This window comes from Dasypus novemcinctus, chromosome 19, assembly GCF_030445035.2.
Source record: "Dasypus novemcinctus isolate mDasNov1 chromosome 19, mDasNov1.1.hap2, whole genome shotgun sequence".
In the NCBI taxonomy this organism is placed as follows: domain Eukaryota; kingdom Metazoa; phylum Chordata; class Mammalia; order Cingulata; family Dasypodidae; genus Dasypus; species Dasypus novemcinctus.
In genome coordinates this window covers 54,474,185-54,492,357 of record NC_080691.1, presented here as the reverse complement: position 1 = coordinate 54,492,357, position 18,173 = coordinate 54,474,185, and the positions used below count along the sequence as shown (strand labels likewise).

The 18,173-nt window shown below is 39.1% G+C and overlaps 1 gene segment (V, D, J or C); it reads left to right on the top strand.

Moving 5' to 3' along the window:
• Nucleotides 1-11,811: 11,811 nt before the first annotated feature.
• On the top strand, nucleotides 11,812-12,409 carry LOC101432698 (immunoglobulin heavy variable 3-23-like). The segment is given in 2 exon segments: nucleotides 11,812-11,947; nucleotides 12,063-12,409. Coding segments are annotated over 2 exon segments (378 nt in total).
• Nucleotides 12,410-18,173: the final 5,764 nt, after the last annotated feature.

The window sequence follows — 18,173 nt, the reverse complement described above, 5'->3', positions numbered from 1 at the left end:
AAGCTGCAAGCTCACAGTTCCAGAATCTGCAAAGCCAATGTGACGCATGGTAGCAATTGCCACAGGTTATCTGAGGGCTCATTCTTTTCAAGAGGAGGAGGGACTCGACCTTAGTTATTGGCGTTGGTGAGTAACAGGCAGCTGGAACTGCCAGGCTAGGCACCACAAGGTTCGGTACTCATGATGCCTGTTTGTTTTCAGTGGAGCCACCCTGCCTTTTTCAAGGTTTCAGCAGTAGGGCCCTGGATCTTTACAAAGGCATCTGCTTTAACAGTTTTAAAAGGGATGTTAGTGGGCTGGGCAGGGACATGACAGACAGTTACCTGTTACTACTAGCAGGCATCCCGGATGTTCCTTCATAGATTTCCCGGTGATTTACAACAGTTTACAATTTCTGTCTTGGTTTCAGTACCTGCAATCCACCCCTGGATAAGGATGGCAGTTTTCAGTGTGACCAGACACTACTGGGTTAAATCTTTCACTTTTAGCAGGACCTCTTATACTGCACATAATTGTTTTTTTATATTGTACTTTTGGCTTTTTTCCAGAATTGTGATTAAAACCCAAGGGGTACTTGTTTAGAATTTTGCCTTTGCCACAAACTCCACTCAAACCAAATATTGGTGCTTGCTACATTTAATTCATAGGCTAAGTTAATGTCCACAATTTACTTTCTTTCTATCATTTAAAGCAGCTTGCTGGAGGTTTTCCCACTTTCATGAAGAATTTTTTTTCCAATTAATACACACAACGGCTTCAATATTTGAGCTAAATGAGGGATGAAAGATTTTTAGTATTTTAATAATATTATAAATTTTATTAACATGAGAAAACATTGTACTTTATCAATTACAGCAGAAAGTATAGTTTTATTTTACTTAACTAAACAACACTTAAGAATTTGATAGAGCAGCAGGGACTTTGCAGCTTGTTCTAATTGTTTGTGTAGTTCAGGCTCTTAAGATATTACTGTTTCTGATGTTTCTTTTAATTTTGAAAACAGGATTACTGGTTAGTAACATTATCAGTAGGGTTTTAGCCATAGATTTTTTCTACAGGCCAGATTATTACTACCATGTCAGGAGAGATGGTTGGGCTATGCACATAGCCCCGAAAAGCACCGCAAAAGTTCATTGTTGGGTTTTTCACAGATAGAAGAATGCAGGCTGGCTTGATCTGTCCAAGAAGACACTAAGAAAAGTTTTAGCAAGTTTTAAAACAAAGTGATAGTGACATAGCCGGACATTAACTTTTTTGCAACAAACTAGCAATATTTGGACTGCTGCATACTACAGTGTTGTTATTTTAATTTATGATAAGAGGTTGTTTCTGTGACACATACTTTTTTATAATAATTAAAGCCATAATTACCCACCTTGTACTTCTGTTTAATATTATGCTGAAATATTGGTAAATTTATACACTCTTAAGTATTCATTTGAACCTTTTACTCATACAACTTTAACAGAGGGTTAAAGAAAAAAACCTGTTAATTTTATAACACCTTTAAACACCTTCCATTCGATTTATAACATATTAAATGAGCTCAAATATTACTTTAATTTTTTTTAAGGTAAAAGAACAAATCTCCTGCAATTAGTTTGAAATAAAAAGCTACTTTTCAGGATTCTTCTTCTTCAAACACTGAGGAAATGATGAGGTTAAAGCACAAGAAGCTATTTTGATAAAACAGATTTTCTTTGTATACTGATTATTCAGAAAACTTTTACCAAAACAGACTAATGACTTGAGAGATTTTGAGAAAGAACAAAATTTCCAAACTTGCATCAATATACTACCTGATACCAAACCTTTTAAACTTTACGGACAGACCCACCAAATCTTACTCAACCTTAATCACAAAAATTTCCCCTACACTTTCAGCATTCACCCAGGCTTCATCTCACACTCTACTCTTCCCAATAATCAATCATTTTATCTCAGGACAAAATCTTCTCCTGTTTCCTTAACAATAAAAACACATTCCATACATCTTACATACATAAGTTACCAGGCAAACTTCTCATAACATATAATTACCATCAACATAAAACTTTTCTTCACTTTAAACTTAGTAACATGCAATAACAGAAACAGTCTCCCAGGAGCAAGTTGTCAGGGGAGGCTGGCTGCTGACAAGCCCCCCTGTTATAAAATTACCTTTTATTATTACTATCAATTCAGTTTTTGTTTAATAGTGACTTCCTGGATTTAGCCATTTAAACGTTTTAATTTAAACAATGCTTCGTTAAACTTCTTATAATTATTTATAACTATATAGACTATAATTATACTACATTTGTTGTAGAATTTGAGAGAGGTTCAATTACTTGCGTATAGAAAGGCCAGGAGTCAGGAATGATTTTGAGAAGGAAAATGGTTTATTGACAGCCGGCCGGACTCCTGTGCTTTCTGTTTCAAACCTGAACCCCGAACAAGATTTTTAAGTTCTTTTTATACAGAGTGGGGAGTCAAATGGTGCTTTTAATCAAAGAAAACTACTTTCTTTGTTAGTTAAGTTTTTGCCTTAATACCAGGTAGGTTTTGAATTAACATGTCACTCACACTTCAGGTGAGCTTGAATTAACATCTTGCCCACCTTCCATCTGGATGCAACTTTAAATACACATTCAGTCTTACATCTTTTCTGAACATTCAAAGCCCATATTACTTAACTGGATTTCTAGAGACTAGGCACACTTGGATATAGAATAAGATGATTTTGAATTTATGCAGCGGCTATATTATATTTTTTATTTGAGGCCAAGTCCAAGTTCCCTTAAGTTTTGGCATCACCACCATCAGAGTTTCCCTGGACTGACTGTTATGTATATAGAGTTTGCACTGCTAAATTGCCTCCTGGGACTGGAGTCGTTGCCATGGTCACCAAGAGCAGGACTGCAGCCTCTTACTGTTCCACACCCACAAGTCAGGACAGACAGCTTAGGTTAAGGTTATCTCTGAAGAGACAAAGAGCCTCCCACCCATAACCCACATCACTTTAAGGCAAATTTTATTTTCACAGAACACATTCTCTTACTTAAAATTACCACAATATTTTCTACAATTCACCACATGCATTTAAGTTTCATGAGTTTATGAAAATTAGCCATCCTATTTGAGAGCAAAGCACACCTTTTTGAAAAACTTACTAAATTTCAGTTAGCATTTCCACAAATTTTTAACTTTCTTTAATATTCATTTTTTTACATCCTTCATTTTATTCTGTGAGGAAAAATAAACTATTCATTTTAATTTAGGCAAGGACTTTTTTTTTTAATGAAAGGACACAGTAATTTTGTTAAGACTTACAATTTTTGTCATTGTAGAAATCCCATTAACATTCAAACTTATGTATTAATATAAGTGTTTATTTAATATTTGGCCATTTGAATAGAGCTCTTTTTTAAAAATCTTTATTTATTAACTTATATCACCATCTGGAGGTATCAAAATACACACTGTCATTGAACAAACAGATAAATACAAAACAATTACAACACATTAGCAGAAACATACAGTTTACAATTGACTCATAATTCTTCACAAATTACACAGAACAGAAATACAAAAAGACAAACAATTAAGACAGATGAAGAGACAAACCAGACAACCTGAACCGGAGTCAAGAGTGACTTCTCGCTCTGACTGGTGGGTGGGATCTATTTGTCCACCAGATCCACTTCCCCACAATCCACAGCCTCTGCAGAGGTTTTCGAGAAAACAGACTTACTGAAGGACGTCCCGTTTGCTGATCCTGGGCCCAGGAACTCCTGATGCTCTCCAGATAGAATTTAGGTGGAGACAAGTTCCAGGGCCAGGTGCTGTCTGGGGCAGAGGAACATCTCTCCAAGGCCTTCCCCTAGACCGCCAGTCTGTCCCCGGAACGTACCTGTCTCCCTGAGTCTTAGGAAATCAACCCCGCTGGAGTAGGGGATCTTGTCGATCTATCTCGCTGGGGCCTCCAAATGTTATAGACTAGCGATATCGACCAGACTCAGACTCTGAATAAAATTGAGAGCTTTATTAGCCACATGGCAACTGTCTCATCCTACGCAGAGGGGAAAGCAGCCTCGAGTCGTGGGGGGAGTTTGCTTATATAGGCTTTTAGGTTCAGGGCAGGGGGTAATAGCTCAGCAAGCAAGCACATACAGAAGCAGATGTTTGGGGTTAATCAAGCGCTGGGAATTCTATCAGGGGAGATAAGCGGTTGGGGAGTGTTTGTTATTTATAAGGATCTGAGTCAGGTTGGTCTAGGGGCTGATGACACTTTCTACAGGAGGACGCCTTGAGATAAGGTTTTACAGTCCAGCAAGCTTGTTACAGAACCGTGATATATGCGGTTAGGGGGCAGTGAAATTTTCCTCTCCAGTTAACTTTCACATGATTTATCATCATCTCCATGTCATCTCTCAATTGTCTCAAAACCTACCCTATCAGCTTCATTCTCTAGGGATAACTCCCATTCAGCCTCCTTCTCAAATCTGTTTTAATATTACCTCAGCTTTCCATCACTGGTAAATACCTCATTTCCTCACGTTTTTCCCTTTTCACTGAATTCTTCTCTGGGATGACTATATTGCCTCTCTCTTTTTTTCCCTTTCTGTGAATATATATGTATATGTGTATATATATATATATATATATATATCTTTATGACACAGTAATCAAAATCTCCTATACTATTCATTACTTTGATATACCTCTTGACATCTTCCCTTTAATCCTTTGGTTTATTATTTTGTTCAGTGTACAATTCTTACACTTTCGTGGGTATTACTGGATTGCCCAAATCAGACATTGTTAAGCTCTTTCTTATCAATATTTTATTCCTGTGTTTTCTTCTACATTAATGCAAAAACAATTTTCTGTACTTTTCTTTCCTAGGAACCACAAGATCAAGAAAGTCACCATGACCATTATAGTCCTGGACTTCCATATCTTTAATGTAAAACCAAGTAATTCCCTGCCACAAGAATGAACACTTAATTGTGTAACATTTAAGAAAAGTAAGACGATAGAGAATATCATCTTGACTTTTTAATTCCTTAGAGACTAGGAATCCAGTGGTGGGATTTTTCAGTGCATGAGCCTTGAGTTAATACTATACTGAGAGAAAAGTCTTTCCAAGTTCTTTTATATGCAATGGTCTACTAAATATGTGTCTGTGATTCTCTCTTGCCTGTTCTATGTTTAATATTTTGAATTTAAATGGTTGATGTCTTCTAGAAATAGTTTAATGGTTGAAATGGTCAGAGGGATGGGAGGGGCATTCTCATGGCCAACACACTATGTGCTGCTTTTAATAATAGAAAACATGTATTAATTTTATTCACCTTGATGAGATAGAATCACACCTGTGGATGCAAACAACAGTAATTAACCACATTCAACCCAACTGCATTATTACTGGGTGCTGTGTGATTGAACTTAATTGCATTATTCCTGGAAGCTGTGCCAAATGCAAAGGCTTGCAGATGTCTTTCACATTACAAATTGTTAAAAGACATGTGTTCTCAATTTCATTGCTTTCACTCCATATACAAAGATCATGTGTTGAAAACTGAGGCATAGTGGTCTTGGGAGGAGAGACTGTGCTGTTTCCATGGCTACACTTGCACCCTAAGGAATGTGGCAATTAAGAGTTTCTAGCAAATAGGATGAAGCTGTTAAAGGCTGAAAGAGAAGATGAGCACATACACTTTGTAATTAGATAGAACACTTAGACTTTGTACCTTGAGATAAGATTTTTTTAAATTCCTTAGATCATGAGTAATACTAATAGTTAAGTGCATGTTGCTGCTTGTTTTCACATAAACTAGGGTATATAAAGAGCCCCTTGTAAATAATAAAGTTGTCTGAAGAGTCTTTACTCACAGAAACGCCTGATCCCAGCTCTCTTTCTTTCTCTTTGTTTCATTCTCTCTCTGTTTCATTCCCGATACCATTCAGGCCCAATCTCCAACAACCATGAAACAGAGAAAGATAGGCCCTTTACACACTGTCCCCCACTTTCCCATTAGAATAGTAGAGATTTACCTAATTGCTCAGTGTGGAAGAGACAAGGCTCCAAACTTCTTGGTGTCTTCAAAGAACATATGCCACTGATAAAAAGATTCAGGGAGTTCCTCAAGTTGGGAGAACTTGGGCTGCTGCTTCTTTTGAGTGCTGCTATCTAATAAAGGGTTCAGAATTCAGAAACTCAGAAGTCTGACGCATCTTCGCTCTTTCTGCAACTCAAATTCCTAGGAAATAGATGTTGTAACATAATCTCCATCTTCAAAAGAACAGTTTCTCTTTCTTGTGTGTTGCAAGTTTATTTAGAAACAAGTACTGACATTTATTTGGCTCCTTCTATCCTAAGAGCTGCTGAAATTTTATAGTGAACTCAGCAAAACAGTGATTTTTCAATTCACAACAATGTATGAATTTGAGAATGTCAATGATTGTCTAAAAGCACATGTACATCTGCATAATCAGCAATCATCTTTGTTGCCTTCTTTCTTGCTAAAACAAGAAAAAGTCATTCCAACACTGGCAGAGAGGTGAGGGTGTCACTTTTGAAAAGAATGTGTCTTCATTTTTATTTATTTCATTTAAGGTTTCGCAACTAAACTAATGAGAAGTAGATGAACTATTTTAAAATGCTGGCTTAATGCACATTTAGCTAAATGTTCTGGGGGAATTTCCTGACTGCTCTGTGCTCTGGGCCAAACTCCCACTGTAGGGTGAGGACAGGAATATTCAGCCTGCAGGGAAGGGAGGAGAGAGAGGGGCAGGTGAGATGAGCAGGAGCTAATATCAGGACACAGGCCTTCCTATCCTAAGTGCAGCCCATGGCTCTTGTTTCTTTTGAGGATACCATCAGTTTTGGAACAACTTTTCAATTCATCTTTGATGTATTGGCAGATGCCCAGACGTGAGGTTGTGAGACCTTCCTTGTTAACCTGCACCTTCAGAATGTTTCTGGAGAGTTACACCCCTGTCCTTTTCCTCTTTCCTGAGTCTGCACCCCTGTGCTCCCATCCCCAATGTTCTTCTGACTTGCTTTCCTCATGGCAACTTCTGCATGGCTCCTGGAACCATAAAGTTCCTTTGGAACCCCTGCATCTGGTCACCTACTATTCCCCCCACAGGCATTTTGTCCTCTCTACTACCCTTGGAAGCAACCCTTAGTCTACCCTTGGACATCTTCTCCTTTCCCCAGAGTCAGCACGCTATTCCAACAGACCCTTTGCCTTCATGTTGAGACCTGCTTCATGAATGGGCTTCATACATTTAGCTGCTCCTCTGACTCCATCTGTCCCAGCTTGCTGGACACCTGTACCTGATGCCTCACAGTGACACTGAACTACCCTAACTTCCAGCCTCCTTCATTCCTGTCAGATTTTGGATGGATTGGGGACCTGCCACTTATGCAAAACTTTCAATACTTTTTTGAAAGTTAGTGCATTTTAATATCTCATGTCCGAAGAAATATTCCCTCAAGGTTCACTCAGAAGACATTTGAAGATGATTCAGAAAATGGAAGGACAACCTCAGCTCCCACAGAATGAGATGGTAGAAGAGTCTGAGTCTGTGCTTCAGTTCCCTGCCTCAGCTGCTGCTGTAGGTGAAGGATGTCGAAGGAAGCTCCATAGCTACTCCAGAGTCCCCTTCATGTGCTGCAGACTCTTTGGGGACAGAGGAACCTCCCAGTGGCTCCAAGGGAAAACTAACATTTTGTTAAAGACTCTGGGAGACAACTCCATCATGAAAACATAAAAGTGAGCTGTAGAGGAAACCGGAATTATCACAAATTTCCTCAAACTTGTGGCCACAGAAGAGTCGCTTTTTTATGTGAATCACTCCTATGCCATTTCCCCAGATGAGGAGGTCGGAATGTTCTGTGAGTGTTTTGGCAGTGATGGTAAACTGTTCTTATATTATGGCAAATTTCAGGAATGGGGAAGATCTAAACAAATGAAAAAACAACTCAAAACTTAAAATTACCGTCACAAAAGAAACAGCTGCTGTGATACATTTTGATGCTTTTGTCAAGATATTTAAGCATAGGATTTACTCAGCATGTAATTATTATGATTAATGTTTATGTATAAGAGTACATCCACAGGTATAGAATGAACTTACAAAAATATTAGTTGAATTAATACATAAATTATTATAAATATAGAGTATTTTTCTCCAAGTATCCATGAGCCAGGTCTGCCTCCAAGATACTGAAAAAGAAACTGCAAACCTTTCATTACCTGGTTCACAAAAAGACTTTAATTGTTTACCTGAGGAATTAGCAGAGCACTGAACTTCAACTGCAATATTTCATTTAATAAGGCATTCTCTTTGTCTTATTCACAGAAATTAAATATATTAGGGGTGTGGGGTATGCCTTTTTATTTTATTTTTCATTAAATTATAATTTTTTGAAGATATATAGTTGACCAAAAATGTTACATTAAAAAATAAAAGAAGTTCCCTCACCCCACCCTGCGATTCCTCCCATGTCAACCTCTTTCATCATTGTGGCACATTTATTGCATTTGGTGAATACATTTTGGAGCATTGTGGCACCACACAGAGTATAGATTACATTGTGGTTTACACTCTCTCCCAGTCCATTCAGTGGATTATGGCAGGATATATAATGTCCAGCATCTGTCTCTGCAATATCATTTAGGATAACTCCAAGTTCCAAAACTTCCCCCACATCTCACCTCTTCTTCCCTTTCCCACGCTCAGCAAACACGGTGGCCACTTCATCCAGATCAATGCTACAATTTCTTCCTTTACTAGTCACAATAGTTCTACCAGTAAATTCACGCTAATCCATATTTAATTCCTCCATCCTGTGGACCATGTGTTGTTGATGATCACTCCACCTCTATATTGAGAGGGACTTATGTCCTACATGGTTGATGGATGTGATTCTCCTGCTTGGAGTTGGAGGCACTCTCAGTTCCCTGGTTTGGTGATTGACCATTTTCACCTCCCTGTTAGGCAATTTGTGCAAGTCCAACCAACTGGAGAGTAGGAGCTGCAACTGTGCTGAGGCTCAGGGCACTGCTGGCACATCACAGTCCAGAAATTCAAGTCTCTTGGGTATACACCAACTCCAGCACCAACCACAGGTTCAGTAAAAGTGACAGAAGAGATATGTGTAGAAAGATCACATCTGATTCAACACCATCACACTCAGGAACACAAATTCCAAAGTAGGGCTCACTAACAAGGCACTGAACTCTGGAGCCAAATGCCATGATCGTAGAACCTGTGTCTCCATAGCCCTCAGAACACCAGTACCTAGGTTGTATCTACTTTGGCTGTCTCTGCAATCCTGCTGCGACATACATAAGCATGAACCCTCTGATGACCTTCTAACACTTTTTTGAAGGCTCTTACCAATATAAACTCATTTATCTTTACCATTTCCCATTTTTATCCAAGGTCTCTTTCTAATTGCATCACCAGCTAGTGACTGGTAGTTATCTCTCAGCACGAGGAAGGCTCATCCCCAGGAGTCATGTTCCACAGTGGGGTTGGGTGAGGGGGTGAGGGAGGTAATGTGTGTACATACTGAGTTTGACTTAGAGAGTAGCCACATTTCTGCAACATGGAGAGTCTCTGGAGGTGACACTGGACACTCTGAAGCTCAGGCCTAGATCAGATTTCCAGCATACAGACTCATAAGCATAGTCATCAGTTTCAAGGGTATGCCTTTTTAAATATTTATTTTTACAGTTACTAATATCTTTTTTTAATTTATTTATTTTAGTCATTTTTTAAAAAATATTACATTCAAAAAATATGAAGTCCCATTCAACCCCGCCGCCCCCACCCCCCACTCCCCGCACAGCAACACTCTCTCCCATCATCATGACACATCCATTGCACCTGGTAAGTACATCTCTGGGCATCGTTGCACCTCATAGTTAATGGTCCACATCATAGCCCACACTCTCCCACGTTCCATCCAGTGGGCCTTGGGAGGATCTACAATGTCCCGTAATTGTCCGTGAAGCACCACCCAGGACAACTCCAAGTCCCAAAAACGCCTCCACATCTCATCTCTTCCTCCTGTTCCCCACACCCAGCAGCCACCATGGCCACCCTTCCCACACCAATGCCACATTTTCTCTGTGGACATTGGATTGGTTGTGTCCATTCCACATCATGTCAAGAGGGGGCTTAGATTCCACATGGATACTGGATGCAGTTCTCCTGCTTTCAGTTGTAGGCACTCTAGGCTCCATGGTGAGGTGGTTGACATTCTTCAACTCCATCGTAGCTGAGTGGGGTAAGTCCAGTAAATCAGAGTGTAGGAGTTGAAGTCTGTTGAGGTTCAGGGCCTGGCTATCCTATTGTCAGTCCAGAGATTCAAATCCCCTAAATATATCTTAAACCCCAACACCATACAGTTACTAATATCTTATTTTTAAAACATTTTACCCACTGGTTGTATTTCTTAAATAGACCAGAAGAGGGCAGCCTAGCTGACAAGTAAGTAAGCAGTTTGTTTTAACTTCTTTGGCAGGTGACAATGGGGTAAAAGCTGTTCTTACTAATTTCTTGCAAGCATCAAGCCAGGAAAGCAATCCTTTTTATAAGCTAGAAGTCAGAATTAGACAACATGCATAGTTTAAAATTAATTATTTCATTGGGAAAAAAGGAATATTACAAACTTTAGAAAATTGCATGGTAGTTTCTTTTTATTCCTGTCATTTATTTTTACCTGATTCCCAGTGGAAACTGCCGTGTTTACCTCTTATTTATGAAATTTCAGGTTGCTGATGGGTATTCCTGGCAATATCATTGTGTTGTTCATATGTGTTTTCCAACTAGAAAGCCTTCAAAGAGACACTGAAAAAATGCTTAGGTATTATGTGTATTTCTTGCAATGAGTAACATCTTACCATTTTATTATGCTGTTTAGATAGGTAAATGCTTGAAGTTAGACTTTACTTTCTATTCATTCCATATTCTTTATAATGCATCATTTTTATTTAAAAAAGCATTCCAAATTATTAGCAGAATACTCATGAACAGAAAATGAGATAATACATAGGTATTTTAAGGTTCTAATTTTGTGGGAATTTCACAGACTTACACACAAAAGCATATGTTGTGGAACTTACAATACACATGTGCTTAAAAAAATGTGTTCCCACTACTGTGACTCTCAATTGACAAATTCCCATATCATGCATCTCCTTAGTATACACAAATTGTTCACCCCTCAAGTTCTTATTTGGCTCAAACTTATTTGGAGAGGAGTTAAAGTGATTTCATATTAGACAAGGTGGCCTAAGGCATCATGAGAAATCATCTGAAAAATACAACCTCAAGAATATGAGCCAGTACCGGCAGGATGACCACCAGGTGCTGCCTGGCTCATTGCGTCCTTGTTGATGAGGAGGAGGAGGCATAAGGCTGGCACCTCCATGGAGCCTCAGGGATGGCTTCCTCCAAGGCCATGTCCCCCCACTACAGGACTCCAGGAATGGAGACAAAGGTTAAGGTGATGCTGCATCACAGCTATCATATGAGCCATATGTGTGTTACCAGGAGAGAAGTCTGGACAACAAGTACAGTTCTTCAGGGTGAAGTGAAGAGAGAAAACACTGCACTGTTTCTAGGACTGGAATGTCATTCCATGCTCTCAACCTCAGAAATTCTCACTGACTGTCACTGAAAGCTCTGGATGAAAATATTACAGGGCCACGAGAGAGCCTCAGATGCAGGGAGCGAGCTGAAGAGCCCTGTGGGGAAAGGGCATGCAAATGGGGTGTCTCCCTCTGGTCCTGAAAACCAGCCCAGGCCAACACCCTGCAGCTCTGAGAGAGGAGCCGCCTCCCTTGTGTCTGAACTCACACCATTCTGTGACCAGGACTGAGAAGAGGAGACACCATGAAGTGTGCTCTCTTCTGGGCTTTCCTTTTGTCAATGTTTCAAGGTAATATTAACTAGACACTTCTTTTGTGCAGCGTAAATATGTGGGTGTGCATTTGTATTTGTGTGTGTGTATGTGTGTGACTATGTATGACTCAACTTCTAATGTTTGTTTGCAGGTGTCCTGTGTGAAGTTCAGCTGGTGGAGTCTGGGGGTGACTTGCGACAGCCAGGAGGGTCTCTGCGCCTCTCCTGTTCAGCCTCGGGATTCAACTTTGGTAGCACTTACATGAACTGGGTCCGCCAGGCTCCAGGGAAGGGGCTGGAGTGGGTCTCAGAAATTCGTAGTACTGGTGGTAGCACATACTACGCAGACTCTGTGAAGGGCCGATTCACCACCTCCAGGGACAACAACAAGAACCAGCTGTATCTGCAAATGAACGGCCTTAAAACTGAGGACACGGCCCTTTATTACTGTACTAGTGACACAGTGAGGGGAAGGCAAGGCTAACCCAGACAAAAACCTCTTCTGTGGGGAGGCCCTGAGGGATGCTCAGGAGTCACTGAGCACAAGGAGCAGCTGCAGGAGCAGGTGCTGGGTGGTGGTTAAGGACTGGTCTCCTGACAGGGTCTGGGGCTTCCTCTCCAGCTAACTGTTCCCACAGTGATCATGTCTAAATTGATGTCCCTGAGTCTATCATTGATCTAGTACATTAGAATAGTTTTGATACAATAGGAGTAAGCACAATCACATGCAAAACAGCGAACTCTCCCTTTTGAAAGCAGCAATGACTGCCAATATTTGTCTGGTTCAGAATTCTTAGTAGCTCATGAAAACCTGGTGAATCTTTCACAATGAGACTGAAAGCAGAATCTGCAGTAATATTCCTCATTAGGAAAATCTCTGTGCTTCGTGTGAGAACCAAGGGAAAGACAGTACAGGGTCTAGATTGTATTGGATTTCAACTTGTACTACACTCACAGCAAAGTGCTCATATCATTCTCAAAATTCATCTCATTGTCTATTTGTCTAGTGATCCATTTTATTTTCCATGATTCTTACTTTTCACCTTTCCCTTTTTCTTTATTTTCACTGTCGATGAATAACATGTTTTCTGTGGCCTAATTTCCAAGGCTCAGTCATATTACATTTTACTTCTGTGACAATGACGAATCTGAAATCTGAGGCCAAGACCTCATTGTGAGATGAAGTGAGTTGAAGTCAGTGTGAGCTCAGACACAAACCTCTCCTGTAGGACAGAAGGAGAGTCTGGACTTTATGGTGAACTCAGGACCATGGGTCCCTCAGCGCCCAACTCAGGAACAGGAGCAGGTGGTCTAGGTTTGCTCTTAGAATCTGGTGTTTCCTGTTACTGTCCAGAAAAATCTTGCCTCACAAATCTGCTTTTGTTCTTCCTTGACAATTCCCTAAACTCAACTTTGAATGGTTAACGAACAATGAGCAATCAAAGCATTTTAAAAATAATTACATTTTTAAATTAATAGGACCTTTAGATTACATAAATTTTACATCAAAATATATCAGATTTCCATCTACCACTCCCCATTCCCTCCCACAATTTCTCCCAATAACATCTGTCATTTCTTTGGTACATTTGTTACAATAGATGAACACATATTGAAGCATGCTACTAATCATGGACTATAATTTACATTATAGTTTACACTTTGCATCCCACAATTGTATAGGTTTTGACAAAATGTATAATGCTTGGCATCCATCATTGTATTATCATGCAGAATGTAAACTCTTTTATTAACCAAAGTTCACACTGCTTATATATTAATCTATCATTATTGCTAACTGTGCAAGCAAGTGTCCTTAATCTAAATTCTAGAGCTATACAAGACTTTTCTATTTTCTCCACTGAATCAGTTTTTCCTTAATAAAAGACTTATATTCCCAGAATATTCAATGTCTGATATTAATATGGGGGTATCTTTTGTCTATTTATCTGTCCTGCATGGAGCTGAAACACAATTTTAATGGCTTCCATCCTGCACTTCTGTTTGGATCCTGTAGTTGTGTTTCTCGGTGAGTTTCTCCACCACCCACTCCTTGCCAACATCAGGGAGGGAACCATCCTCAGTGACTCTTTAATGGCCCTCATTCTTCCTTCCAGGAGGCATTGACTCCCTTTAGTATATCTCCTCTGCATTGGTGAACCAGTGACCCCTCTTCATCCTCACTGCTGCTAACCCAGTTCTGCCCTTGAACCCCACTCTACAGAATAACCATCCACCTGCAAACCCCATGGCCTCCAGCACCATTTCTAAGGTGCTACAGGTGTGCCTGGCCCGACCCATTTGGTCCTCCTCCACATACAGCAGAGAGGGTCTGTGCTCCTCCTGCTCCTCCTGTGCACACACTGTGGGGCTCCCAGTGCTCACAAAGGCGTCCAATCTCCTAGGTTCTTGCCCACCCTGAAAACACCCCCCAGCAAGTCACAGGTGTGAATGAACCTAGGTATCTTAGATTAATGCCAGTCAATATTGCTGTTAAGTTCTGCAACATCGGGACTGCTGAAACTAATAATTTCTACATTTTATACTGAAATAATATGCATCACCATTCTGTATGTAAAATAAACTTGTTAACTTTAACCCAAAGCTCATATCCATATCACAAAAAAGAAAATTAATTCCTGCACATAAATACTTACAAAATTAAATATTTGCCTCATTATTTATGACATTTATGAATGTCACCCAGAGTAAAATATATAGCATTGGTATAAGTAAGGAAATAAATGAACAGGAAGCCACAAAATGAATACCATTTTACAATCATAATTCTTTGAGGATGAAAAGCATATATATTCAGTCACCCATAAGAATGTATATAAATATCTTTGGTTATTTGGATTGCTATAAACAGGCATGCATGTAAAAGAAAATAATTTTTAACCAGTACCACATACTTGAAACACAAGTAAATTGAAATGAATAAAATATTTAGAACAACATTCAAAGAATGTGTGTGTCATGCATGTTAGTATTACAGAGCTTTTCATAAGAGGATATGTGTGTCTTTGGGGGCATGTATGTGTTGGTAGGTGGTCTTGATATTTGAACATACAGTATAAACACATGACAACTTAAAACCTAAATTTGAGGAGCTAAAAAATAATAGGAATTTCATTTAGATATTTTAAATGATAATGTAATGCCTAAGGTGGATGAAGTGTACTATCTAAATAAAGCAAATGTATTTGTTTGTTTTTTTTTTCTTCTCATCAAAGGTATTCTCACAACACATACATTCAACAAAAGGACTTGTATTCAGAATAGGCATTATTTAAAAACCAACAAATCAATAGGAAAAAGAATTTAACAAAAAATGGGCAGAAACTTAAAGAGGTAATTCATGAGAGGATGCTCAAAAACTAATAAGCATATGAAAAATGCACAGGCTTGTTAATCATCAGTGAAGAGAAAACGAAAACCACATTGAGTTACCACCATATGCCCACAAGAGTGAATAAATTGGAAAAGACTGACACTTGTAAGTACTGGTCAGTATATGGAGCAACTGGAACTTTGAAACAGTTTTGAGAGTATCTGGCAAAGCTGAACCTGAGGTGAACTCAAACTTATGTAGTAGAAATATTTGGAGAAATATTTTTAATAATAGCTCCCAATCTGAAAATGAACCAAAATCCATTGGATAAGGAAACTGTGCTTATTCATACAATGGAATTCAATTCAGACATGAGAATGAATCATGTACAAATACATGCAATAAAAGTCTTACAAACATGATGTTGAGCAAAGGAAACCAGGTACAAAGGGTACATATGTTTTAATTATATCCGTATAATGTCCCAAACGGACAAGACTACTCAAAGCTATTGCACAGTCGTTATCCCTGGGGAGGTGATAACTGGAAAGGAGTATGACAGGGGTTTCTGAGATCTGGTAATATTTTTTCTTGATCTGAGTTCTATTTACATGTTCCATTTGTGAACATTCATTGATTTCTTTGCATTATACTTCCATGAAGTTTCTGAACCAAATTCGTGAAACTTCAATGGTCAAATAGGGATGTGGTGTCATCCTTCTCTGAAGTCAATGGAACAAATCACAGGTATTTTGGTACCTTGGATCTGGCCTCTACTCTGAAGACCTAGAGACCACTTTAGGGACTCATTAATGATAACCCAAACATACAAAGCCTGAGGCAGACAACAAAAAGTCAGTTCATTAACAAGGCAAAATTATAGAAAGTTTAATGGCTAGAATATTCACATTGGCATTTTCTGCCTGGTTACTGACCTACACAAGAAGTCAAATCTTTATCAGAATGGTACTTGAATACCTATCAAAATCATAATGGCAATAAGCCAATTCAGCCTGAAGAGGAAATTCCTAGAAGAGCTAAAGGGATTGGAAATACAAGACATGTGCTGGCTGACATACATTTTCTGCTTTTCTACTGCACACAAGTTTGCACCCTACTTGGAAGCCAATTCTGCTATGTATACCTCTACTCTCATTGTCTATGAACAGTATTGCCACCTGAATTCGGACAGTAAACTTATCTCTTTATTCTCAAATTAGCAGTAGGGGAAGAAAATTCATTGTAGTGATAATCTATCTTTCAGAGTTATTAAATGATTAATTAACATAAGTCCAAGTCTCTGACCAATACATTATTTTCCAGAAGGAAATTTTATTTGGGAACTAATCTGAACCAGAATTGCTTGGTAGCATCATGCCATCCATTAATACTGGCTGACTGTACCCACTGTAGATAATGACAGCTCTACATAGGATGAAACTGGAAGAACAGCCACTTTCTCTCCCTGAACACTGAGACCGCATAGTCCCTGTCTTTTTGTATGGTCTGATTCCAAAGAATTCAATTTCAGTTTTCTTATCCAGTCATGACCCCAGCTCTTTTCTCCCAATCTTAGTCTGTGTCATTTCCACAAATGGCTAAAGTCAATCCTCATTTCTAATTTCCTCCTAGGAGGATAAACTGAATGGTAATTCTGGGAATGGCCTACTATCATTTCCACTAAATGTCTGGATTACTGAGCTAGTAAGAGGCATTCTTCCTGGCCCAAAAAAGTAAATGTATTTTATGTTAAAATCTCATGGAGAACAAAATGACACTGTATTGTTAATGAAATAACAGTACAAGTTCACTAAAGAAATATGCATTCAAGCTTTCTGTTTGTAAAGGAAATGCTAATTAAATACTGCATTTCACACATCATGTAAGATAAATCAAATAATTTATAAATTTTCCTCCCTTTCCAGAATGTAGTCTTGGGAATTTGACTCAGATTGCTGATATAAATACATACATATGTAATCAGTTAAGTATATAATATATTGTTTTTTTGTGGGGTTTTTTTTCCGTTTTTCTCTTTTTTTTAAAATGTTACATTCAAAACATATGAGGTTCCCATATACACCCCAGCCCCCTCATCCCACACCTCTCACATCAGCAACCTCTTTCATCATTGTGGGACATTCATTGCATTTGGTGAATACATTTTGGAGAACTGCTGTACCATAAGGATAATGGTTTATATTGTAGTTTACATTCTCTCCCAGTCCATCCAGTGGGCCATGGCAGAACATGCAATGTCCGGCATCTGCCCCTGCAGTAACACCTGGGAAAATGCCAAGTCCTGAAAATGCTACCAGTTCATATCTCTTATTCCCTCTCCCTACCTTCAGCAGCTACCGTGGCCACTTTCTCAACAATACTACAATTTCTCCCATTACTACTCAGAATAGTTCCATAGTAGAATATCAGTAAGTCCACTCTAGTCCATACTCAATTCCTCCATCCTATGGACCAGGAGATGTTTATGTCACCTCCACCTCTATTTTGAGAGTGTGCTTAGGATCCACGTTGATGATGAATGCAATTATCCTGCTTGCAGTTGTAGGCACTCTTGGCTCTCTGGCATGGTGGTTGACCTTCTTCACCTCCCTGTTATCTGGCAGGTTAAGTCCAGTAAACCAAAGGGTAGGAGTTGCAATTCTGCTGAAGCTCAGGTCCTGGCTGTCACATGGACAGGCCAGAGATACAGATCTCCTAAGTATACATAACCCTTAGCACCAACCACAGGTCCAATAAAAGTAACCAATGAGATATGTGTAAAAAGGTCACATTTGAGTTCAACTCCATCACACTAAGGAACACAAACTTCAAAGTAGGGCCAACTGACAGGGTACTGAACTCTAGAGCCATCTGCCATGACCATAGCACCTGTGGGTCACTGTATCTCTCTAGGAGCACCAATACCTGG